The sequence below is a fragment of the Styela clava genome, chromosome 7 (assembly GCF_964204865.1).
Source record: "Styela clava chromosome 7, kaStyClav1.hap1.2, whole genome shotgun sequence".
Lineage (NCBI taxonomy): Eukaryota > Metazoa > Chordata > Ascidiacea > Stolidobranchia > Styelidae > Styela > Styela clava.
The window spans coordinates 15,397,167-15,423,982 of NC_135256.1; the positions used below are offsets into that span (position 1 = coordinate 15,397,167).

Consider the following 26,816-nt stretch of genomic DNA (forward strand, 5'->3'; position numbering starts at 1 on the left):
GGTGACAGCTTGCCTGCCCGATCTGAAACGCAACGTGCAATATGGAAGGTGATCGCAGAATATGAATGATTGATCAGGACAAATATCTACTGAAAGGCTGTTGGAATGTTAAGAAATGTCTGACAGATAGCTGTATCGTTCAAATGAAATAACTGTGAAATTTTTAAATTATAATTTTACTAACTTGTATTCACACATCATAATTCCATTAGGCATTGTAACTTCAATTGATTGCAGTACGTATATAAATTTTATTTGTCAAATTGTTTATACATTACCTGATTTAAATGTATTCATTGAATTGATTTTTTTGTTTGAGTAATAAAAACGACAGATGGTATATATATAGATCGCCAGGTGATTTCAATTAATTATTACCATTTTATAGTGTCTCTATGTTTATATCGCTTCGTGTGTGCCTCATCAAATACATTTTCATTGCTTTGGACATCTACCAATTCTGCTAATTGTCGGTAATTTCAGATGTCTATCACTATCCCACTCGGATGAATGCATATTATTTACGTGAAACTAAGAATACTGTAGAATAAAACGAGTCACTTAGATCCAAATATTAAATTCGTCAAAACGTGCTATATTTAATTAAAATCGCAAGTTTATTACGTGTTTGAACATAATGTATGCCTGTTGATTTGTTCTGCCTTGGGTTTTGCGCTCCATTACGATTTTGTGACTTTAGCCATCTAGACTGTCTTAACGTATACGACGTTCATATAGTTAAACTGAAAACCATCAATAGCAAAGTATACGCTACCTGAAAATTCTAAACCCTGCTCTATAGACTTGGTTTTGAAAATACACTTTGTGGCATCAATTATCTGCACTTATATATATATATATATATATATAATGAGCGCAAGCTGTGAAATGTTATGGGATGTATTTGTGTTAATGATGTAATGTTATTGAGGGAGTAGTTGTTGTGTACAAAATGTTCCAATCATTTCATTCGAGTACAAGCGGGTGTGAATTCTACGCAATAAAGTAAGTTAGAAAATAACTTGTTTTGGTCAGTAGGCTACTGTCGTACAGTCGGCTGTAAACAAAGGTTCAAGCGGATAAACATGGCAATAATAGTCCGATCAAGTGCGAAACAGTCGAATGTCAGCCAGTCATATTTGATCGCGCAATGTTGCGCCATATATACGCTAAAGATCAACTTTAGATTGCAATTAATATTTTTAAATAAGTTCTACCGTGTTTCCCCGAAAATAAGACTGGGTCTTATTTCAATTTTCTTCCAAAAAATACCACCAGGGCTTATTTTCGGGGGATGTCTTATATTTTCATTTATCAAAAACAAAATTACAAAGTAGAGAATTACGAGAGTTTAATATACAAAATATGAAAACTGATATCCATTCACTTTTAAATAACACGTTATTCAAAACAACTGCAAAACATAGATTATTATCAATCATTTAAAACGTGTAGGTGAGATTTCTTACTATCGACTGGGTTAAAAAAAAAATTCGCGTTTTTGACTAGGTCTTATTTTAGGGGGAGGGCTTATAATAAAATCATTTTTAAGATTCAGGCTAGGTCTTATTTTCGGGGAAACGCGGTAGTTCAAACACGACCCCGCCCCCTATTGGATCATATCAATCCGAAAATTGAAATGCAAGTTAGCTAATTACATTAATTGTGACAATAAAATTTTCCATGCAAGCGTGTGGCTAACCCCGTAGAAACAGGTCGACGAAAGATACTAAAAACCACTCGAGAGGAAAAATGATCATGGAGGTATTTGTTTTATAACCAACGACTAACATACCGTTTTATAACTGAATTTCGGAAACAACTGAAAAATGACAAATTGTTATCAAAACCATAAAACGAGCTAAATTACAACAATATATCCACTATGCGGCGACATAGACCACGCGCGTAATAGGATTTTTCACCTATGTTGTTATTATTACTGATTACCTTTGACAGTTTGTCTGAGTTTACTTGTTGATGGAGTATTTTCGGGTTGCTGAAGAGCTATTCTCCAAAAAACAATACGCGTTGTCTGCCCAGGAATATACCAAATGCATTGATACCCTGTCCAAATATCAGACACTGGGTGCAATTGAAAGGTAGGTGAGCAAACACGTGTCTATTTTCACGATTCCATATTTTGTGTATTTTAATCATCAATTTATCAAATGAGAGGTGTACTGGTACGGCTGCTGCTCTGAACACATCTTTTCATATTTCCAATCATATAGACTATTAGTTATGTTTAACATAATTCTGTTAATTTTTTGGGCGCACTTACCAAAATCCCTTTCTTGAACCGGAACCACTGTATTAAAGTGTTATATTTCATCAAGTCCAGGCTTTCAAAAACAAATCACTGGCTAACTAATCCAATACCTGACATGGACTGGTAACCGAACATTAGGCTGTGGTTCGCCATATGATTAAGCCGTCTTATCGACTTTCCTATCCACGGGATAAATATGTACCGTAAATCCTATCCTATCTACAGATCTATCAATTACCGCTCTACTGAATTGTGTATTGTGTCTACCGGTCTATGTTAAGATGTTGGTTATGATGTCAAATCAAAGTATTGATGAAAATCCAGAAATTACCACCTAAATAACGACGCGGCGGTGTGGCTCAACGGGCTAAGCGTTAGGAATACGCTCGCCACCGCACCTCTAATTACTCTGCATGGGTTCGCAGGTTCGAATCCCATGCAGGGATGGTTATGTGCGAGAGGATTGCTGGACTCCTCGCCGTCGTTGGGTGGTTCACGTAACCGCTGGTCGGTTACGGCTTCCTCCACCACCAAGTCCATGCTTCCGAAAACAAACAATATAACTAATCCCATACCCGACTTGGAATGGTAACCGGACGAGAGGTCGTGGTTCGCCATATGGATAAGCCATCTTATCGGCTTTCCTCTCCCCCGGGATAAATATGTAAATCCCATCCTATCCTATCCTAACAATTGCTAGGAAGGATTTAAGTTTCTGTGTTTTCTGATTGATAAAAGCATGAAATTCAAAATCTTTTATCTCAGACTACAGTACTATAGTAAATTATCAATAATGTACATGTCATGTACTGTTTACATATTTATTAACTATTAGCCTATATTCAAATTATTTGTACTTTTGTTTTTACCACTAGTTAGCTAGTGGTAATAGTTTTCAGCCTCACCTAGGCTTAAGTTTTTACAATTATATTCATGAGAGAATACATACTTTTTCATGATTCAATCTTCATACATCTGTACATGTTTAGGTTGTGTATAAAAAGTGGTTTCTTTGATATCTGTGTCAGATCAGGTATTGCTTATTTAAGCAGGATGAAATTTGACTATGAAGGATATTTTTGTTTCAGTGAAAAACTCGTCGAAGCATATAATAATCGTGGTCAAGCTGAATATCGCCAAGTACTTTTTTTTGAAGCAATTTCTGACTTCACTTCTGCAATTAAATTGAATCCAGAATACTTTATTGCTTTTTATAACAGAGGATTAATTCACTATAGATTAGGTAAGGTTTAGACAAGTTTACATGGGGAATTAAAAAAGAGAAGGGTACTGTTGAAATACCACTAGAAAGGCTTGTTTGACACATTGTTGTAAGCACTATGTCCATACAGTCGCTATTGCATCGCTGATTACTTTGTGCAGGTTCGAATATTGTATGTAATGATTTTGTTTTGAAATTATTGCTACACATGTTGCCATTCACAGTTCAATTTTGAGCAGGTTGGCGAAGCAGTTAGATCGTTTGAGCATCTTGGGATCAAATCTTAAGCCCCCATCTCACACAGCGTGTAATAAATTGGGCAGGCAAATAATAGTAGCTCCTCACATGTCATCAGCTATCAGTGCTGCTTGCATAGTGCCTTATTCGAAGCCGAGTATAACTGCTGCTATAGGTTATGACGTCAATCACCAACCTTTCAATGTTCAAGAATCTGCTAAACCAAACACTATTTGAATCTCTTCATTTATTTTTTCCTGCTCAAACTTTCTCCAGATATATTTGATCTACAGTATATTATGTGTGAATGCACATAGTTTCATTTTGAGTTTTGTTGACAAGGGCTAAATTGAAGATATTTATCAAAGCATAAATAGAATTTCATATTATGTAATTCTGTTCTAAGGTCAATACACATTGGCGATAAAAGACTTTGAAAAAACATTACAAATTCAACCTGATTTTCGCGATGCATCTCTTGCAATAAGCACATCAAAATTAGAACAAGCAAAAGACGGAGACAGACCTTGGCCTGGTTATTTGAAGAGAATTGAATCCTAGGAACATACTCAAGAAATGGCTACTACTAATCGCACTGTATCTTTCGTATCACACCTTGAACTAAACCTAGATTTAGGCAAAGTTCTTCCTCATGCAATGACATTCGGGGATGTTGATAACGACCGAGGGAATGAACTTGTAGTTGGGACCACAGGTTAGTTTTATTCAAATATGATATTATTGAAATTTATACTGTATTATTGTAGCACTTGAAAGGAAGGTTCGAATACAAAGTTTTTGTACAAAATTCTCTCAAAATTAAGAAGCCTCAAAATCGGCATGCGTGCTTTTTCTGTTCTGCGTGCTTTTCCTACTTAATATGACCATCCATATAAAACGTAATGCATATCTTCTTTTTCAAACCAGAAAACAGTCAAAAACAGTATAATATTCCAGTAAGATAGGAACTTGTTGCGACCCCACAGGTGGTCACGAGACGCGCAAAAAAGCATGGCCGCAGAGATCTTTTCCAGACACAGTAGGATTTTGAGCCTGTTGCCAAGTTACCGACGACTTTGTCATTGTAATGCAAATTCATTTCGTTTGAGGCGTCGATCAACTTCAGAGGGATTTTTATGATGAACCCATTGAAAAATAAAAGGCTTGATTAAAAGGGCGATTCTACTTTACAGTCCCGATTAAAAAAGAATTACTTATCACAATTTTAGATATCTCTTGATAACGAATACTCATGGCCAAGTAATCGAGCAATTGATCTGTTGTCCGTCTTTTCAGCCAGTTACTGCGTTATGCGAAAAAAACATCATCACTAGATTCAATTACAACGAAGCAAAGAAATTGGCTGCACGCGGCTGCAGAGCTACGTGTTGCAAAAACTTCTTTGAGCCTCGTTTGTAATCTTATATTGGAAACAAAACAGCAGCAAAATTCTCACAGGAGTTAATTGTGTTTGTACATGATTTGGCATGTACCTGTTTTTATTGTGAGATATGCATACCTTTCTTACGCATGATGGGTGCCCAGCACTGCATTTCATTACGCAAATATATGGTATTATTTTATGTTTCACCCATTTTTAATTTTTGGTCAGCACATTATTTGATAGTTTTTCTCCGTGTGAAATGGTTTTAAGTGTGCTTTTTTGTCTAGAAGCATATTGAGTGCCCGACATTGCATTATATTACGCAAATATATGTTATTCTTTTCTGTTCCGGCCATTTTAATTTTTTGCCGGTCCGCGAACACATTTAATGTAATTTTACCGGTCCGCCAGGGTAGAAAGGTTGGGGACCGCTGCTATAAACCATATTCGCTCCTAAATATTATACAATTGACACTGTTTTTTGAGCACCTCATATATGCAAGTAGTTTTAGGTAGATTTTGTCTTTGATCTTTCTCTAATTTCAAGGCACTTCACGTGTGCTGTTTGATGTGATGCACTGTCTCTAGTATTTACCACTTGTATATAACCTATTGGCTATAATTTTAAAATGGGTCTACATCACCAGAAAGATTGGTAACCACTGTTGTAGTCCATGTATCCATGATATGTTAGTGTTGTTAACTCAGTATAAACGTATAATTAATGCCTATAAACATAACCAAAGTAACTCCCCAGACATACCAACTTGCATTCGGGTACTCCAGAAGTGTGTGTACCTACCAATATGGAGGAAACTAATTTTGTTTGCCTACTTTACATCAAGTTGTGTAAAGGGACGGAAGCATATGGGCAGGGGGTATATTCACTTGGCTAACACACACAGTCCCCGAACTTGTAATGGAACTAAAATAAGTAAAATCGCAATAAAATTATGGCCTAACCCTAACCTGTTACACGAGTACCCATGAATTACTACTACCTGATCCACTTCACCTTCACAGCTGGTTGGTCTTGATCTATCATCTAAAACTGATGACATCACTGGTCATGCTCAGCCATCTTGGAGAATGCTAATTGCCAGAAATGCTAGTTGCCGGAAATACAATAAAAATACAGTTAACAAATGTGGGGGCCAGTTCGCCATGTTGTTGTTTGGGAAGTTTATCTTTAGCAGACCATAATATCTATTGTTGCAAATAATACTTACCCAAAATCTTTTTCAGAGGGATATCTTTACATTTATAGAGGATACAATGCAGCACCATGGAATAAAGTGACAGACCTTGGTTCCATTACTTGTATAATTGTTGGTGATATTATGGAAAGTGGAAAGAATCTTGTTGCTGTGTTAAATACAGAGGGTACTTGCTATGTTTTCGACTTCAGGTAACTTTAATAATAAGAGGTTGTGGACAATTTTTCGTTTGAAAATATCTTACTATGGTTTAAATCAAGAATGTATAAAACAAATAAAAAATTCAACTCATTTAGATTCAATTAGATTCCATAGTTTAATCCCTGAATGCAGTAGAATAGTTTCAATTGAAAAATTAATATTTTGAGCAATCTCACAGCATGATAAAAATGCCATTTACCATATTCAATTTCTGAAAACTGTATAAAATATAAAAGCAATCAAATCCTTATTTCAACTTTCTTGCATTTTCATATTAAAACTCACTGAATTTACATGTATTCAGAATAGACGATTATTCGGTTCCGGTCCCAGGTTCCCTTATTTAGAATTAATATTTGTGTGATTGCACAGCTAATGCATTATAGCGTCATGAATTTGTCCGAAAGATTTGAAAAAAAAAATCCTGACTAATTCATATTTTTTAATGTATTTTTACCAACAGCGAAAAAGTTCCAGAAAATGAAAATGCTAACAAATTTTTACTTGCTCACAAACAACTTTTACAAACCAATACAAAAATGTTGTTACTTGGTGATGTTGATGGTGACGGAAGACAGGAATTAATATTATGTCATACCGATAGAAAAGTTTCTGCGTGCAGGTATAGAATTGATAATTTTCGAGTTTGTTTTGAAAGTGTAGATGGCAGACCTGCAACAGTCATTTATTTTTTCAAACAATGGTCATTGAATGCACAAATTTGATTAAAATATTATGCCCTACAGAAGTGTGTGGACCAATATGGAGGTAATTATTTTTGTTCGCTCATTTCACATCAAGTTGTGTAAAGGGACTGAAACCTATGAGCAGGGGTATATCCACAGTCCCCACACTCGTAATAGAACTAAGTTAAATCAGAAAAAAATTATGGCCTGACCCTAACCCGGTACACACACTACGAGAGTACCAAATATTAGTGATTTATTTACTTTTATAATTATTTTGAAGTTTGCCGACTATTGTGGTGATCAAGAATTTTCACCCTTTCTCTGCTTTTTTTGAACAGACTCATGCACTCACAGAAACCTTATTGTACCTCATATATCTTGATGCTACATAGTACATACACTTGATTGTGAATTATTACCCCAATTTATTACATATAGCATGTACATCAAATAAAAACAGGAATTATGAATATTTAGTATGTATATTGCCATTGACATAAAGGAAAACACCGCCGCCTGCCCCAGTCAGTTTTATATTCATCTCATTGAGAATTAAAAATTCCTTTTCAAGCTTCATTGTTTTAAAATTTGTTGCTCATAATAAATCCAAACTGATTCTGTATTACTAGGTGGAACAAAGCCACGGAAAGCTTCGTCAGATTGCAAGAATGGAAATTAAGACAATCTGTAGGAAGTATAACATTACATGGAAAATCAGATGAAGGATATCTCCAAATTATTGCTTCCCAACCTGGATGTGCTTATGCAACATTACTACCTTCATGGGTATGAGGATTTAGGTACTTCTAATTGAAAAAACTAAGGCAGGACCTTTTTGCTTCAACTAAGAGATGGCTAAAACTATTTAAATACAGGAATGAATTTGAAATTAGTTATATACCATAAATTTGGTTTTCCAAAAAAATTTGCAATGTTTTTGTTAATAAAAAATATAGGACTCTTCACAATTGGTGTCTTTAGTTCATATCACACCTTATTTAACTTTTGATAACTGCAGAAAAACAAACAAAAAGTAGTCAATCATAACTTCTCTACATTATAAAAATCAATCGATATGACTATATCATGGTTTATGCTGTATTCTCAGTTGAATATTGCGGTTTAAAATATTTTAATACCGATATTTCATATTTTACTTATTATTTCAAAATGTACTTGAAATAGGCAATTAACCATCATTAATAATAATTTTTACTTTAGAATAATGACAAAAGCATCGGATCTAACAATACACAAAATGAGACATTGGACTTTGAAGACAATGTTCTGTATCAACCTATGTCCAGGTAATTTTGAGTTTTATCCGTCTTGTTTGTTGAGCTTTGTTATCATTAACAAATGATCCAATCCAAGTTTTGATTATATAAATAAGTGTCAATTTTATCTTGTAATAATTGATTGATGCTTTGCTCCCTTTTCATTTATTTATTCCTTACAATGTTATCTGCATTCAATCTAATCTTCGTATCAAAATGTAGGTTAGTTCATGTATCTGATATGATTAGATTAACTGGTTAGTTAGTTGGATACCCAACATGGTCTGGTAACTGGTACTAGAAGCCGTAATTCATTGTGTGATGAAGCTTTCTTAAAATCATTCCTCTCTTCGAAATTAAAAATGAAAAAGACATTGAAGGTTAGTTTGAAATATTTGCTTAGTCTTCCAACAAAAAGTGGTCTAATCTTCAATAAGTATAGAACTGGACTGAAATCGCATTGTTCTCATCCGTCCTCATACCTTTATGTTAGTGGATCCGTATGGTATGCGTATACTGCAATGATGCTCTAGCAGCAGTTGACATGACTATTCTATCCAATTAAAGAATCCTGCTGCACACTAACACAAATGTATTTCTGTAACAATTCATCCGACCAAATTCAGACTTTCTCAGAAAAGCAGTTTACAACAATATAGATTCATATGGATTAATTGTTGTAAATTGGATAGAATATTTTGAGGTCTATTAAAATTTATATTGTCTCATGTTATAACTGACATTTTTGTTTATCAGTCTTTCCAGATCACAAAATCCAGCCATATCATGTCAAATAGTTGGGAATATTTGCAAAGATACTGGAAGTGACAAAGGATACTTTGCCTTGTGTACCTTGGATGGAAATATTAAATTAATAGAAGATGATAAAATTCTTTGGTCTTTTCAGGTATTTTTGATTTTTCAAATTCGGAATAAATACCAGGTTTCAAGGATGTTTGCTAGGATTTACTTATACTGTATATACAAAGCAACTGTATTTCGTATTGTATTGTCTTCGTTCTGCCATTACCTATTCAATGGTTTTATATTTTTTCTGGTAAATCTTTGAAATGACAAGGACTTCGACTAAAGATTTCTAACATCCCGAATAGGTTGAGGATATTGTATGAATTGTGTTTAAATATTATTAGAATAATGCTTCAGGAAAATTGTTTTCAGAGTATTAGGAAATGAATATTAATAAATGAATGTGGAGGAAGATGCAAATAAACACTATTTCTACTAGACCAGCATGACCGCATATCATTTCTCAATTTCTTATTCTGCAGGTTGACCATCAATTATTTGCTATGAACAAGCTTGATGTACTTGCTAATGGTAAAGAAGAAGTTATATTATGTGCATGGGACGGTTTAACTTATATTGTTGATCATGACAGAAATGTTGTCAGATTTCAATATGAAGAAAATGTTCAGGTAAATATCACTTTTTTCCAGTTGGCGAAATTACATTATAACTAGTTTAGGGACTAGAAAATATCTGTCTATAACTGTTGAGGTTGGTAATAATTGAGAGTTGGTAAGGTAATAATTTCTTTTTTGTATTGCTATATGAGTTTATTACCATACCATTGTATGGACAAGAGGACTCCTGGGCTTGAAAGGACTTAAATTTTATTTGTTAGGCTTCTGTCTTTTTCTTGTTCACTTTGAAAGATGTAGATCAGAGATGTGGCATGTGGCCCAAATGCGGCTTAAAAGGAAGAATTGTGCAATTTTAGCTGGTGTGTGGCCCACGAAACGAGTTTTTAATTTAATTAATTCTGGTATGTCCAAGTAATTCTTGCGTAATCATTGCGAAGCATTATACCTGAGTCTAGTTTATTATCAATGCTATGACGTTACAATGCCCTAACAGCCAGCTGGAGCAAAGCAAACAACGCATGTCATAATAAGATCAATAACTAAAATATTTGTGTCTGCAACTACTAGAAAGCCAATGTTAAATAAAATTGGTAGTGTGGCCTGCGGTTTCACTCAGTTGTTTGTTTCTGGCCCGCCTGTATTAAAAGTTGCACACCCCTGATGTTGATTGTGTAGCCAACCTGTGGCTTGCAAGTCTGAGTTTGATGCTTTTACTGATAATGAAGTTGGATTTAGAAGAGTTGGAGTTGCATTTCAAACTCCTGGAGCTTGAGTCAAATTATGTGTCAACCAGCAGTAAGAAGTCAGAGCCAGGATCAATTAGGCTATATATATATATAATGGTTCAAAGTTTTAGAATCTGAGTTAAAGAATTTCAACATCCTTGGCTTACCATTAATCCAACATATTGCTTGGACTTATTTTCATTAGACCATAGGGCAAACAGATTTTATGAATTTGATTCAATTATCTTTATTCACACCTACATGGTCATCAGAATTGTCATTCGTCATGACAAACTCACCACATGATAAAATTGTTACTTAATGTATAAATGTATTGTTATTTCTTGATTATATTTTCAGGCATTTTGTGCTGGACAATATGCGATCGAGGATTGTGAGAATGTTGTATGTCTCGTTTATGCAAATTTCCGGAACAAACTTCATGTGTATTATGACATCAGACTTCCTCGTTTAAAAGCAGTTGATTTTCTTACCGAAGCAGAATCAGATCCTGTGATCAAACAACTTCTAATCGAACTGGGTGCTAAAACAGAAGAGGTAAATTTACAATTATCAAATTATTGATTGTCAATTCTACCATTGTTATCTATACAATTTCTATTCATGCCTTCGCTCTGAATAAGGCTTCGTACAACTCACAACTGATAACTAACGAAAGGTAAAGATTTGAACAATGGTTCTTAACCTTGGTACGCGGAAGATTTTCAATTAACTATAGAGTTGGCTAAATTATGCCAGCAACTTTCTTTTTGTCCTCCATACTGCGGATCAAAGTATGTTTCCCCGAGGTTTGCGATAATTCAATGGTGGCGATAATTAAAGCCCTTCAGTTCTGGCGGTAAACGATGCAAATTCCCTCGCGATTTTGCACGCAATTAATACGTTGTTACTGCATATAATGAATATGTTAAAAGATTGCACGAAGCTGTAAAAATAGATGCAGTGTGACATTATAAAATACTCCCATAGCTCATTTCTTGAGCTATTGTTCCCCTTTCAGTAAAGGAGGCTAAGAAATACTAAAGTGGTGTGCTGTCAGTAAAAGATTGAGAACCACTGGGTTAGAAGGTACTATACTCTTGGAAGGAACGAAATATTTCCGATTGGGTATTGCCTACCCAGGTTTTACACCCTGGGGGAGGTAGGGGCATAGGATTTGAGTCTTATGCTTTTAACGATGAGGCATTCAGATCTATTTTTTGGGCAAAATTTTTAATACAAACCAACAAGTTTATTAATCTTGTAATTATAAATACTGATTTCGTGTTATGGTGGTGGCAAATCATACAGAAATAATAGAATTTTTTTTTTTTTGGTTTTCTGGTTTCATGCTTAAAAATTACTGTATGAGGATTATTTTTGCTTCTTTTTAGGAGAAAAGAGAAATGATTAGATACTGCATGTATGCTATTCCCAGTTTGCCAGAGGAAGAAGTGAATTTGAGTGAAGAAAAATTAGAACTTTTTAAGAGGGTATGTCATACAGCGAAGTTGCAATATTCTTTTGTCTATATATTCCTTTCATATATTTGTGCTTTACAGAAATCAATGGATTGATGACAATGTGGGAGACTGATGGAATGTTATGCTACCTGTTTCTGATCGAATCGAATACTCAATCGAAAATCAATCATCTTCACTTAGGAAGTGTAAACTCTGATTGTGGAACCAATTGTGCACTCCCGCACTCTAGAATCCAAGAAGTGTAATTTATACGAATAATTCTGTATTTATAAGAGAGGGCTGATTACACCACGTCAAGACCTGTGAATTGATGTGCTGTGGGCCCTTCAAACACACCAAAGTGGACCAATAGAACAATAAAGTTACTTGAGGATTTTACAATTGGATTGTAGTAATTTTTAACTGTTATTAGTATTGAAGGTCAAACATGAAAATTTGTATTGTTGTTTCTTCGGTCATATTAAAGTCTACCAATCATTTTCAACATAAAAATTGATTTTTCACATCAAATGATCATTCAAAAAATGTTTGAGACCTCTATTTCATTGTTATTCGGTACTCACGTGTTTGTACCAGGTTGGGATTAGGCCATAATTTTATTCAGATTTTCCCTATTTTGGTTGTCTGTCTGTGTTAGCCAAGTGAATAGGTTTCATAGGTTTCAGTTACTTTAAACAACTTGATGTAAAGTAGGCGAACACAATCAATTACCTCCATATTGATACACACACATCTGGAGCACTGTTTTTTCATTATGTGTTACTAAATTTATAGATCAATTCCATAGAATGTGGAACGGAATCTTTTACCCATTGAGGTCGTTCTTCTCATCGTTATATTTCTTCATTATACAGCTAATCAAATAGGTACATTTTACATTACAACCGATTCAAATTCAACTCAAGTTAGCTAATAAATTTCATGAAGCTTCTGGTTCTGATATGTAACTACTGGTAGCTACTATTATTTGAAATGACCTGGTTGCTATGATTGATTTTAAATCAGCTTCTGGCTAAGTGTCATTTCATAGGCGCACGTATATATGACATATCCTACAATTCTTTTATATTCGACTGGAATTTTGCTTGTTATTGTGGTATATTTCCTTTCTGTGTCTATATATTTGAGCATAATTCACCTGTTATACGTAATAATGTGTTCGATTTCAACCTATCAAAAGTATCATTTATAATTGTTTTGTTTCATTACTTTTTTCGAAAAATTGAATATTATGATCTATTTTGAAAATATTTTTTTAATCATCACAGACCTAATTAATCCAATCTGTAGCTTTTCATAATAACTTACTCTCTTAAAAATGCCTCCAAAGCGGAAACTTCCCAGGGATGGCACAACACAAGAGTCTCCATATAGCAAGAGATCTCGGAGGACAAAGCCGAATCAAGTAAATATTTTGATTTTGATTTCCTCAATACCAGTTTATTGATAGTTTTTTATTGGACCACGCTTATTCACACAATTAGCTCTACAGAGTCAGCCACTGATATCTGAAGCTATGCAACGAACTTCTATTGAAAGGAATGGAATTTTTTTCGGTGCAGCATTGCCCGCCCAATTTATTACTTTCTGGGTGAGGTGGTTCGCATGGGATTCGGTCCTGAGAAGTGTAACCAGCTAACATATCGGATACACAAACCAACTGGTGTTGGGGCGGTGGTTCTAACTTATACCGTCCCAAATGCTAGCTGACTTTAGTCTGCAATTTGAAAATTTTGTAATTGCCTACCAGGAAGGCAAATTATATTTATCAACTTTCTCTTAAGACTGATATTGCTGAAAAAATATTGGAAACTCTGAAATCTCATCAGAAAGAAGATGGTTCGAATATTGCAAATTCTTTTCTCAAAGTCCCTTCTAAGAGGTAATTTTTTAACATTTGCAATCTGTTCGAATTTTTCACTCTTATCAAAGGTAGTGATTGTTATGGAATATTAAAACAACAGAAGCTTCTAGAATAACAGGATAACACACTTGAAGTTTTTGGGAAAATTACTCTTGATAGAAAGCATATTTACAGGATTTGTATTCACTATTGTGTATTTATACTAAAAAACATTGAAACCTTCAGACAAAATCCTGATTATCATGAAACTGTTCGAGAACCGATAGATTTAACAAGGATAACACAAAGAATGAAGATGGATGAATACAGAGATATTGAATCATTAACTGCAGATATGGATCTGCTTGTCAACAATGCTAAGAAATATTATGATGTAAGATGTTTTTTCGACTATTTTTGTTCATGCCCATCTGCCGGCACTCCAGAAGTGTGTGTTTAACTAATTTTGTTCGCCTACTTTATATCAAGTTGTGTAAAGGGACTGAAACCTATTGGCTGGGGTATATTCGGTTGGCTCACTCGTAATAGAACTAAAATAAGGAAAATCGGAATAAAATTATTGCCAAACCAAACCTGGTACACACACTACGGGAGTACCCATCTGCCAATCAAAGGAGCTTTATTATAGAAAAATGGGGTTCATTTTTGTGAAATCTTCTGGCTCTTTCAAAGCTGTAAGCATGCAATACTAAAAATGTACTCCGCTGCAGATTTTAAAATTATATCAATTATTGGCATATTTCATTGATTATGACATGATTGTAACATTGAGGATGAGTGACCAGTTTGACGAGCAATCTGGACATGAATTCAAGATCTTCACTGTTTGAACATAATTCATCCACCAGGCTTTCATAGAACATCATACATATAAAAAACAAATGCAGTTTAATTTGCAATCATTTTTAATGTTTATATGAACACCTATGAACTCTATCAGAGCAATTAATTTGATAGAACAAAAATGTCATCCTTTTAGAGATTGAGATAAATACGGCTAAAGATTTCTCCACCAAGTATGTTTTCTAGCTATTTCCATACCCGACATGAACTGGTAACTGAATGAGAGGTTGTGGTTCACCAAATTGCTTAATCCTTCTTTTCGATTCTGCATTTCTCTGGACATATGTGAAAAATCATACTTCTAAAAACTAGATCAATTTGGATATGAAAAACCACACACAAATTTATTTTTGTCGCAGGATGATTCTGCTGAATACAAAGATTCTAATGCATTATGGGAATTATATCTCGATACAAAATCAATCATTATGTCAAACGATGCTCCTGAGGAACAGCAACAGACTGTTGGTCAAGGGGTTAGTATTTATTTGTGTATGAAAAATGATTTTGAATTTTTGGTAATCATATAATTATACTTCTTCGAATATTTCTCAATTTCTGTGAGACTAAAACAGGGCAGTTGAGTTGGATAAAAGTTGACTTGACTCCTGGCTATTGATTTTGTCACATGATAAAAGTTTAGAAAAATCTGAATTTTGACTCAGTTCTTCAATGACATGATTTTGACAAGAAAAATTTGACTTCGTAAGTCAAAATTTACATTTTAAATTTTATCTTCACCATGGAAATACTACTATCAAAATTTTGACTAGAAAAATTTATCTTGGTAAGTTAAAATTTATGTTTCTAAATTTTTTTTTCACCATGGAAATACTACTGAGACTCGAATACAGACAAAATGTCAAACTCTTACTTTGGACAACTTGATTTAATTGTAATAATTCCCTAACTTCTTGGTCTGCTATACAAGTCCATCTTCCAATGTATATTTAATCTGTCACGAACAAAACTGTAGTCATGTGTTTGACATATGAATGCTTATTCCACTTTCGTATTAACATTGAAATGACAGGAACTTGGGTCCTGATATGTGGTACTTGACGTTGTGTACAATATACTTTGTTTACGGAAATAAAAATACGATAACTTTAAATATACTAAGTGACTCAAAAGTATATTATTACTTATTATACCTGTTAATAACTGATTATATTGCCCGTTTTTGATTCTTATTTTATATGTGTTCGAATTAATTAAAATATATCTCATTGCAATACAGAGTGAAGAAGTGATGAATAAATTGGATGATATTTTTAATTCATTGTTGGCTGAAGTTGATGATGAAGGTCAAGGATTAACTGATATGTTCATGCTTTTACCTGATTCAAAGGTTTGTAATAAAACTCTGAATATAATTCGTTTTATATAAAAAAAGTTTGAAATTTGTGTCGTGCAGACTTATGGGAGAAATCTCGTTTTCTCTTCATTTTAGTTCGGAATTTGGTTGTGTAGGAATTTTGTAAAATTATTCTGTGCTTATTCTCCAAAACAAACAATCATTTCATTAAAATATGACGGAATAGCTGAAACTGAAAATTATTCTCTGATTTTTCTAACATGATTATCTCTCAAATGGAAAAAATTGAGGTCGTTTCTAACTGAGTAGCTCCCATACTTTTATATACCCAAAGTATGATGCACCTGAATAGTAAGAGTGACAAAACACAATTCAGCTGTGTTACAGATGATAAAGTCCTCATATATCACGCTTTGAATATATTGGTCTATAATTAATATGTTTTTGGATACAGATATTAAATAGCCTAAAAATTTTATCACATAATTCAATTTTCTTACCAGGTATATCCAGACTATTATCAAAAAATTAAGGAGCCTATCGACTTGACAACAATAGGTAACAAAATCCAGAACAAAGAATATAAAAATATTAATGATTTTGAAAAAGACCTCAAACAATTGATAAAAAATGCAAGAAGTTACAACGAACCAAACTCAAAGGTAAGTTTGCATCCTGGAACTCATCCTTTATTTTGGTTATCTATGTTGTTCCACTTGGTAGCTCTTGTTATTTCAGTGACCCCCTTGTGACTTCACTCAGAGATGAGTCTTTTGAGTGTTGGAATATCCAAATTTCATTCCATATCTTAACTGTGCTTCAATAGAAAAAATAGCACATATCAAATTTTCAATCAGTGATTTGAATAAGTAAATATAAATAGCGTAAACCACTTAGACATTATTTGAGGTATTTTTACAAACTCATTTTCAGCTAATTTTTTTGTAATAAATTGATCCAGAAAATATTTTCTAGTTGAAACTCATCTTACGTAATCACAGGAACTTGATTTTTATATTAAACCATAGAGGCATTTTCGTTATCATATTTATGTTGATATTTATCATTTAAAATCTCTAGTTTGAGTTCGAGACTTACCCTTTTCAGATCTATAATAATGCTGTTGCATTGAAGAATGCATTACAAGATAGACTTCAATCTGAAACTGAAATAAAAATTGAAAAATCAGATCCTGGTGTAAAGACAAGTGCTAGAATCAAGTAATGTTTTGTTACTTTTTGAATAATTTTTCAACTCTATTTTATAAATTTGTATTCTATTATTAGGCTTCCCGCTCCTTGTCAGCAGGGAACCTATTGTATTCCTGTGTTTTATTATTATTATTATTTATTATTATTATTTTTTCAAATTGGTCCTACAAACTTGAAATTCACCTCAAATGTGCAGAAGTTCTCAGCTAGCAATAAAATGCAATTTTTTTTACGCGCAAATTTTTTTTTACGCGGGAAACCTTTTAAAGCTGCACGCAGCTCTAGTTATAGTTTGGTTTCCTTGCAGATCGTGCGAATGAAAACTAAGAACATCCAATTTTTTGTCATTCTAGAAGTTTCCAATGACTGCAAACTCATTGGACTTAAATTGATTTTAATCATCTTTTTTAAAAGAGCTTTTTAAAGACAATTAATTGCAATGAACGATGTTCATTGGGTCGAATTTTTGAATTATTCTACTCTACTACAAAATCCTATTGGCTTTTTTAATGATAATTGTTCTGATTTTTCTAACCAAATTCAACATTTGAGAATAATTGGTATCTGTTGCATGTAATATTGTTTCCCTTTTAAAAGATTTTGAAAAATTTTCTTGAATACATTTGATATTTTTGCAGTGTTTATACTATTTATACAGATATATTTTATCAATTTTTTAGACAACGGACATCAGCGAAGTTTGATCCGGATACTTTTCTGAAAAGACAAGACGCTGTTGATGTACCAGTGAATATAGTTTTTTATCTTCTGAAAATAGTGAAAAGTTGCGACAGAATGAATCTAATGCAAATTTAAAATACAGAAAATAAATTTTAATATAATGATATATGAATGCACATGTAATACTACGTAGTCGCATATTTAGAACTCTTTTTAAGTTTTTGCGACTTTCCCAATTTTCCATCCTGCGTGTTCGTATATTGCATTGCCATTTTTTCGTAACGTGGCGGAGTTTGCAATAAAATATCTTTTTCTCTAATAAGCTAAGTTAATCAAGTCAATTAATTTTTTTTTCAGGAAACGAGTGTTCGAAGCAGTCGAGCAACAATTTTGCATCAAGCTTCTATCACAGACACTAGATTGAAAGGAAAAGAGGCTTTACAGGTAAATATATATTTGGGAAATTTTCTCAGAACAAAGCTACACTCTCACTAAAAATTGAAGGAAGTACATCTATGAAGCAATTATCATCAGACTCAATCAATTGGGTTAATCATTAGACAAACTATTCTCATCTTATGGGTGTAAATATCTTTAAACTTTTATGCTGCCTGTAGAATAGAGGCATACTGTATAGTTTATACTACATTTAAGGTGAACTGGGGGCACAATTCTGAAATATTATGGGTTGATTGCCTAGCGGTTAGGATCGTGGCCCCCTTCCAGAGGCTTTTACATTCATGGCCCTCGTTTATCATTCCAGTAGTTTTGTATCTCTAATCCCATTATGTTTAATGAATTCATGCTCAACAAATTGAAAATCCCTGTGGAATAACCTTATCAAGCAATGAAAATAGGAAGAACAGGGAGTTTCCTTGTCAAGAGAAAACTTAAATCGGTTTTGCTCTTGGTCCTTCTTTAACTACTTTGTGGCCCCCTTGAGGGCTCGGTCAGAAACTGCTGCAGTAGTTTTACCCGAGCTGGCATCCCAGCTTAAACATTTCGGGTTTAAATCCCATTCCTATCATCTCAGATTTTACCCAGGATGTAATAAATTGGGTCGGCAATGTCGATTCTGGTTCTTATCAGTAGCCTCCTACATACCGTTAGATATCAGTGGGTACTCATACAGAGCCTTGTTCAGAGCATAAGGTGTGATAAATGTTGTATAAAAAACATGTATTAATTTATATATTTGATGTAACGTCAGTCCCAAGTTTGTTTTTTTCAAGTAAAATAATATGACAATTCAATTCCATTTCTCGTAAAAGTACAAACAAGAAATCTGTAAAAGAAAACAAACCTATATTAAAGTTTCAGACGTGTGGAGCGCTTTATGTTTTCAAAGCAGCTCCTATGTGATCTGTGTGTGTACTTATGTTGTGACGTTATTAAGTGTTCTTATGACGAAGCTGGTGTAATCAGTAATGTATTTTAAACATTTCAGGCTAAATTGTATAATGTGATTGTGAATTATCGTAATCCTCTTGGACATTCAATATCCGATGCATTTGTTCGTCTCCCCAACAAACACCAGCATCCGAGTTATTATGAAGAAATTGAAAACCCAATCACTTTTAAAGCTATTAAGAAGAATATAATAGCTCATAAATACAAGGTAATTTGCTATTGTTTTTAAAAGCCAATATTTTCCTAAACCTGATTCTGAATATTTTATTGTATGTTTTGAAAGCATTGTTCAAATAAATATCTGAATATAGCTGAAATAATTATATCGAAAAGTTGTTTTCAATATGTACTTGCAACATCTAATATCCCAAGTCATTATCTTGTACTCAGCCTTGCTGCTGTTGTTTGTTGTTCAATCTTGCACACTGGATTTTTACAGTTTGAATAGTTAACAATGGGTGTATAAATATCAGTGCTCCAGAAGTGTTTGTACCAATATGGAGGTAACTAATTTTGTTTGCCTAATTTACATCAAGTTGTGTAAAAGGACTGAAGCCTATGGACAGAGGGTATATTCACTTGGCTAACACAGACAGTTCCCGAATCTTAATAGAACTAAAATAAGGAAAATCGGAATAAAATCATGGCCCAACTCTAACCTGGTACACACACTACGGGAGTACCTAAATATATATTATAATAATAAGTCTGAAATTCTGACAAGTAGAATTCAAAATTTCTGCTTTGACTCGCAATTCCACGGCTACTGGTTACATGAGTTATCTTGCAGTTTTCCTTTTTCCCCATAATTTACCATTTGATCTGCCCCTTGTCATTATTATGATATCACTATAATAAAATCCATGTTTCTAAATTTCCTTAGATTGTGACAAATATATTGTTTTAAAAACCAGGTATGATTTAAAGATGGAGCATGCCGTTTAGGCATGGTCCATCTTTAAATCATGCATGGTGAAATTTATAATTTCAACAATATTATATTATAGTCTCTCGACGAATTCTCTGAAGATTGCAGATTACTATTCAGTAATGCAATGCATTATAATAAAGAAGGTTCGGTCATCTATAAAAATGCACAAACACTGAAACAGTTAATGGAGGATAAGCTGCCAGAAAATAAAAGCCTTGAGGTTAGTATAATTATTCTGTCTAGTCACAGTATTGAAAATAAATAGATAACAATGATTTAATTAGTTCTCTACTTTTACAGTTTAGACATTGAATGAAAGCCTTTTTGGTCATAATGGAAAACTTGATAATTGATATTGTTTTAAATTAATACTATTCCTAAAATCAAAAAATAACTAGTATAATTGAATATGATTTTGGGAATGGTTCGAGATATTTTCAATTGAAATTTTCTATCTTGTTAAATTTGAATCATATTGTGATTGGACTAGGCCGGGCGTTTTAAAGAATTGAATATTTTTTTAAATCAATCTGAAATACTTGGAAGTTACGTAGCTAGTAGTTACATGCAACTTTTTTATTGTAATGGCTACTCCAGGTACTTAAATTACTGATATCATTACATCCATCACTCAGGCAGTTCTCTGAGTGTTCACACAAAATAGAAATATGCTTTTATCAATAACTCACTGGAAGAAAAGAATGATATGTCAGAACTGCATTTCGAAAATGAATAATTCAATAAAAAAAAAATGGAAGGATTCACCCCTAACCTTCGATGGACAAAACAAAACAAGATGGCGCGATTTGAGATTTTTTTGGCCTGAGCCGATTCGAATAATTTACCTTTTGATTTGAAGTGCTAACTATATTGAACCACTCGAAAATATCTGATCTTTTCCTGTTAATTTATACCAGCTTGTTATGCATATTCGTTCAAAGGTTTTCTAAGTAAAGCAGGTAGCATTCATTCTTTATTATTCAGGAATGGTGGTTGAATTCAGGGGCGCAGCCAGAAATTTTTAAAGGGGGGGGGGGTTCTGAAATTTTTATTCTCCAAGTTAGATCGAAACAACTAGCGGGTCCGATCGAATCCTGGAATACGCATGTTTTCATTAGTCTTGGGGGTTTAAAAAGCATTTCAAGCTACGGAAAATTGCTATCTATGATACAGAAAAATGATTTTATTTTTTTTACATTTTAAAAGGGGGGGTTTCGACCCGCAACAACCCCCCCCCCTGGCTACGCCACTGGTTGAATTATTCTGTTCATTTTATACATTTTCAAATAGGAAAGGTAGTGGGGTGAAGTATATTAGGTAGTCATCTCAAATTTATTAACAAGATTATTATTTAAGAATGCATACACCTGTTTGGAAAGTGTATTTATGATATTATGTAATTACGATGCAAAGTAAATCGCATTACCAATGACCAGATTGATTTTTGAATTGATTATTATGCTGAAAGGAATGGGTTATTCCATTACAATTGTCTATTGTCTTTTCCCTGAAACTTATCAACCCTATTGCTTGGTGATATTGTATCGTGCTAGATAATTTTTAAAAATTATGAGATATCAAAACTTGATTTTGATAGGACGAATTGGAGGATTCTGAACAAGATGAAGAGGAGGAAGAAGAAGAGGAAGATGAGGAGGAAGAAGAAGAAGAGGAGGAAGATGTGGATGATGAAGAAGAAGAAGTTGAAGATGAACTATACGAGGGATCTACTCCTGATAGTAAGAAAGGAAGAAAAAGAAGAGATTCTCTGGTGAGATATTTCTATATACCCACTTGTTTGTTATGGGAAAAGGAATAATAATCTCTCTGAGTGCACTTACTCACATCAGATGGTAAACCTGCTTCTATAGTAGCAAACTCATAGAATCGGGTATGTATCTGCAGGCTGGTTGGGTAGTGGTCTCAGCTGCAGCTGCGATTTACATATTCAATTTTTGCAGAATATGTCCACATTTCACTCTCCCCTCCAGGGTAGATATCAATTACTGCATTTCCCATCTTCGTTTAGTTCTCTTGGAAATTTATTCTGTTATGTTGTAGTTGCTGGTTCCTAATTTATACTCAAATTTTCGGTGCAAGATTTTGACCAGTTTCCCCCAAACTTCTCCGACTTATCATTGGTATTAGTAGAACAATTTTAACTAGGGCTGTGGCATAGGGTAAAGTTTTATCTCATTTGGACTCTCATTTCTTATTATTAGAAATTTTTAAGGAAAGATTTTAAAGCCTAAAACTTAAAACTGTCTTTGTTTTTACTGTACCAATACTAGGATTCACTAAATCTGGCTTGATTCACAATTTGTCAGCGATTTTGCTTTTAAAAAAAATTCTGTGAAGTGCTGAAATAGCCAAGCCCGACTCAAATTTGATAAAATTATTAGAAATAATAATTTATTTAATGGGTTGGAAATTTACATTGTTAATTTTTTAATCATTTTTAAAATTATTTTGACCTGGTATTTTGAAATTCAATCAAACACACAAGCTACGAGTGTCAGCCAGATATTCTACTTCAAAATCAATGATTTCAACCTTTTTATGGAAGTTAATTTGGACTTAGGTGGAATTCTGCCTATAATATCATAAAAATCATTATTACTCTCCTACTTTTCATTAATTTTTTTCTGCTTTATCAGAAATCGAAAGGTTCTGGTCAGAAAGAAAAACCACAGGATATGTTTCGGAAGAATTTACGATCATTGTATGATGCAGTGCTGGATGGAACATATGAAAGTAATGACAAACTGTTCATACCTTCAATTTATTTATCTGACATTTTTTAAAAGTAATTCACAGTATTTCCTATAAGTGACTCTAACTCAAAATGAATCGAGCATTGTGAATGTTGATGTATGAAATGAAAAAAATTATTAAAACTGATAAATTATTTCATTGTTTTGATAGTTAAACAATTTGTCCAAGAATATAATCTACAAACTTCGATACTCCCATAGTGTGTGTCATCATTTTATCCCGATTTTCCTTATTTTAGTTCTATTACAAGTTCGGGGACTGTCTTTGTTAGCCAAGTGAATATACCCCCTGTCAATAGGCCTCCGTCCCTTTACACAACTTGGTGTGAAGTAGACGAACAAAATTAAATACCTCCATATTGGTACACACACTTCTGGAACGTTGTTGAATTAGGATATAAATTTTCTCTTCCACCAATCAAGCTCTTATATTTTTTGCACTTAGACACAATATTGTAATAGTATCTTTCTTAGGTCGTAGCATGATTGGTTTATTCATGGAGAAACCGTCACGTAAAGATTATCCTGATTATTACAAGTTGATCCTTGAACCGATCGACATGAAAACTATCGATAAGAAATTACGTCAAGATAAATATCCAACTGTATATTCACTCGTTGAAGATTTCATGTTGATGTTCACTAATGCTAGACATTACAATGAACCTGGATCAGAGGTAAGAATAACTTAGGATTAATCACACTGGTAAATGGTGAAACCCACAATTAGTGCACATACTCCGGGAGCTCGATGGCGCACAACCTGAACCCTAACCTGGTAAATAGGTTGTGCGCCATTTTTGATGCACATACTTCGGGAGTTCCGTTTAATTTCAGTTTACATTTTCATTCTCATAGGTGTATCAGGATGCAGATAGATTGCAGGAGATATTAAGAAAGAAACAAGAAGAATTTCCTGCATCTGAAATACAAGATGATGGCAAAATGACGCCTGTCCCTGTTTTAACAAAAGAACAAGCTCAAAGAGTAAATAATTTTTTTTTGCAACAGAACATAATTATGCTATCTATAGTTTCTGCAGCACCAACTACTTATCCGCCCTCTAGGCTTGTAAGTAATCGACCAAAATCAATTCCGTATTTACGGCCAAATCGATTACATAATGACCCTGCTTGGAGAACTTGTGGCGCACACGCAAAGGTATTTTCTGACAAGTGTCGGCAGAAAACAATATTGCTTGGCATCAACTTGGGCTTTCTACCAAACTAAATCAAGACTTTTGATATTTTTTTTAAGATTTTTCAATTCCACCAAAATAGAATTTTTTGTGGATAGCATATCGCGGACATATTTGAGAAACCGGGGATCCATAAACGTTGATTTCTTGATAATTTCCAATGGCAGTTCCGACATTTTATTCTCTATGTACTCTTGAATTTTTCCCTTTATTTCTTTTGTTATATTAGTATCTCCGCCTTTCGGTGACATTTCTTTTTTTATGAAATCGTGCATCGAACGTAAGGCCGAGATTCTAATGTGTTTGTCGCCAGATAATGCGCCAGTTAAATTCGATAGAGCTTCAATGCCTTTGATATTGATTCGTAAACATTAAAATCTTGCCAGGAGGGCAGTAAGGACGCATCTGTTCGGTCCTTACTTTGAACATCCCTGATTGCTTCCTGTTGTCCCGAAATTCTTTCAATCATGTGAAACAGCGACCCCCACCTGGTCGGACAGTTTACTACGAGCATTTGACTTGGAAGATTGAATCGCTGTTGGGCAATTCGAAGATCCCGTTTCTTTTTATAACTGTGAGAGAACGATGGCACCAATCTTTTGCCACAGAAATTGCGCGAGTGACGTGAAAATCCTTCAGCAAATTTGTGATTGCGAGGTTTAAATTGTGGCCAAGGCAAGAAACACGGATCATTCCATTAAGGCTACAGGCCGATTTCACATTCGCCCCATTGTCCGTTGTTATGGCAACAATATTAGTATTTTTGAATCTCCCAAAAGTATCTGGCTATATTTGATCCGGTATGATCTGGTATGAAATGTGTTTCTAAGAGGTATGAATTCATCTCCCAATTTTCGTTAATATAATGCGCTGACAGGCTGATATACCGTTGCAACTGGACCAAAGGTTCATCGTTAAAGAAACGTGAGCAGCTTTCGTGACATAACTTTTAACATTTATTCTGGTTTTCTCATATAAAGCAGGTATTGCTGTTTTTGTAAAATAATTCCGACTGGGTAGACCGTTTGTCTAACGTTTCCAGCAACTTTAGTTAGACAACGCGTTATTGCTTCTGTAATGCTATTCCAGCGGACTTTCGATTTTGGATACTCAGCACATTTTTCAAAGCAGGTCTGTATGTTAAATTGCGTTTTTAGTTTAGTATTACCTTTCGCGCATTCAAATCAAATTCCTGAAGTTGGTGACAGCGAAGGTGACTGAGCAGACATGCTGTCGTACACGTTTTGGTTGGAAGCTTTCTGTTGCACAATACACAGGTGGCGGCGGAATCCCTTTCTGAAGGCGTTTACAAGCCGAAGACTTTGCTCCAATTTTTTTCAACAAAGGCCTACTTTCAATTGCGTTCTGCTAAACAACAAAAAGCAGACGAACGTCGCACGAATAGAGCGCCAGCAGTCGCACGAATAAAGCGACCGCCAGTAAGAGTCGAGTACATTTAAGGTTGTGTAGGTGTAGAATTGATTGTGTTGGCGGATTTGACTGCTTTGAACACCTTGATGGGAGCTGGCCAATATTTTCGACTTTACGTAATTCTTAATTTTTCGATGTTATTGAAAAGAAATTCCCTAATTACGTGAATCCATAAATTAAGTGCAAGCCTACCGACCTCTATGCTTTTGCGCCGGTGGATCTGTGTGCATATACCGTATTTATTCAATTATAACGCGCACTCGTGTATAACGCGCACCTTTAAATTTTGAATGAAAATTGGTATAAAATTCTTTTTTTTATTTTTTCTCTACTAACTACTGGTAAGCACATAAGGTAACAACTCAGAGCATGAACAAAAATTTATTAAAAGCACACAGTAATTCAAAACTCTTCAAAATCGGATTCAGTCTCTGATTCACCAAACAACTGTTCGATTTCTGTTTGGGTTTCTTCTAAATCTTGAGGCAACTTTTGTGCAATTTTTGTTTTCTGGCGTAATGCAAGTCCATGCCTTCTCATAAACTTTTGTGCCCAACCATTAGATGCTTTAAAGGTTGAATCTTTGCAAATCTTTTGTGCACGGAGTCTAATATGGAGCGAAGTGACGATGTACCCACTAGATCTTTGATCAACTATCCAATCATAAAGCTCCTTCTCCAACTCTGGGTACCGGGCTTGTCTCCCTCGCCGCGCTTTCTTTGTTTTGTTCATATCTTTTAGAACAACTTTCTGCTTTCTCCAATCTCTGACATTTGTCTCTGGTACATTGAATTCTCTAGAAGCTTTTCTATTTCCATGAGTTTCCGCATAATCAACAACCTCCAGTTTGAATGCAGCCCTATATGCAGAACGTTTTTGTCTTGCTATAATAGATAATGGGTAATATATAATGGGTATCTACAGTACAGTACGATAATGGCAAATAAATATTCTCAACGCAGCGGGAATGTCAAACGCATGCTGAGCTGTCGCATGTGCGTGTGCTTGCACGAAATCGAACGCTTGCACGAATGTCAAACGCACGCTGAGCTGTCGCATGTG

At 34.2% G+C, this 26,816-nt stretch overlaps 2 protein-coding genes across 5 annotated transcripts in view; both read left to right on the forward strand.

Annotated features, from left to right (window-relative positions):
- The first annotated feature begins 1,956 nt into the window (after nucleotides 1-1,956).
- LOC120328625 (KICSTOR complex protein ITFG2-like) lies at nucleotides 1,957-13,362 on the forward strand. Its single transcript, XM_039395154.2, has 11 exons — nucleotides 1,957-2,102; nucleotides 4,138-4,446; nucleotides 6,361-6,523; nucleotides 6,997-7,155; nucleotides 7,852-8,008; nucleotides 8,444-8,529; nucleotides 9,256-9,406; nucleotides 9,789-9,935; nucleotides 10,970-11,167; nucleotides 12,004-12,102; nucleotides 12,172-13,362. The coding sequence occupies exons 2-11, from the start codon at nucleotides 4,308-4,310 to the stop codon at nucleotides 12,184-12,186; spliced, it is 1,314 nt and encodes a 437-aa protein (XP_039251088.2). The 5' UTR covers nucleotides 1,957-2,102; nucleotides 4,138-4,307; the 3' UTR covers nucleotides 12,187-13,362.
- The window catches only part of LOC120328950 (protein polybromo-1-like), a 36,010-nt gene continuing 22,476 nt past the window's right edge, over nucleotides 13,283-26,816 (forward strand). For 3 of the 4 annotated variants that reach the window (XM_039395536.2, XM_039395540.2, XM_039395539.2), the window contains exons 1-15: nucleotides 13,283-13,498; nucleotides 13,878-13,975; nucleotides 14,183-14,330; nucleotides 15,160-15,276; nucleotides 16,041-16,151; nucleotides 16,622-16,780; nucleotides 17,226-17,338; nucleotides 18,010-18,076; nucleotides 18,368-18,454; nucleotides 19,458-19,628; nucleotides 20,428-20,571; nucleotides 21,949-22,122; nucleotides 23,009-23,105; nucleotides 23,600-23,802; nucleotides 23,984-24,112. In XM_039395536.2, the coding sequence (XP_039251470.2) occupies nucleotides 13,412-13,498; nucleotides 13,878-13,975; nucleotides 14,183-14,330; nucleotides 15,160-15,276; nucleotides 16,041-16,151; nucleotides 16,622-16,780; nucleotides 17,226-17,338; nucleotides 18,010-18,076; nucleotides 18,368-18,454; nucleotides 19,458-19,628; nucleotides 20,428-20,571; nucleotides 21,949-22,122; nucleotides 23,009-23,105; nucleotides 23,600-23,802; nucleotides 23,984-24,112 (1,905 nt within the window). In that variant the 5' untranslated portion in view covers nucleotides 13,283-13,411. The remainder of the gene's footprint in view (nucleotides 13,499-13,877; nucleotides 13,976-14,182; nucleotides 14,331-15,159; nucleotides 15,277-16,040; nucleotides 16,152-16,621; nucleotides 16,781-17,225; nucleotides 17,339-18,009; nucleotides 18,077-18,367; nucleotides 18,455-19,457; nucleotides 19,629-20,427; nucleotides 20,572-21,948; nucleotides 22,123-23,008; nucleotides 23,106-23,599; nucleotides 23,803-23,983; nucleotides 24,113-26,816) is intronic. The other variant, XM_039395537.2, reaches the window with a different exon arrangement.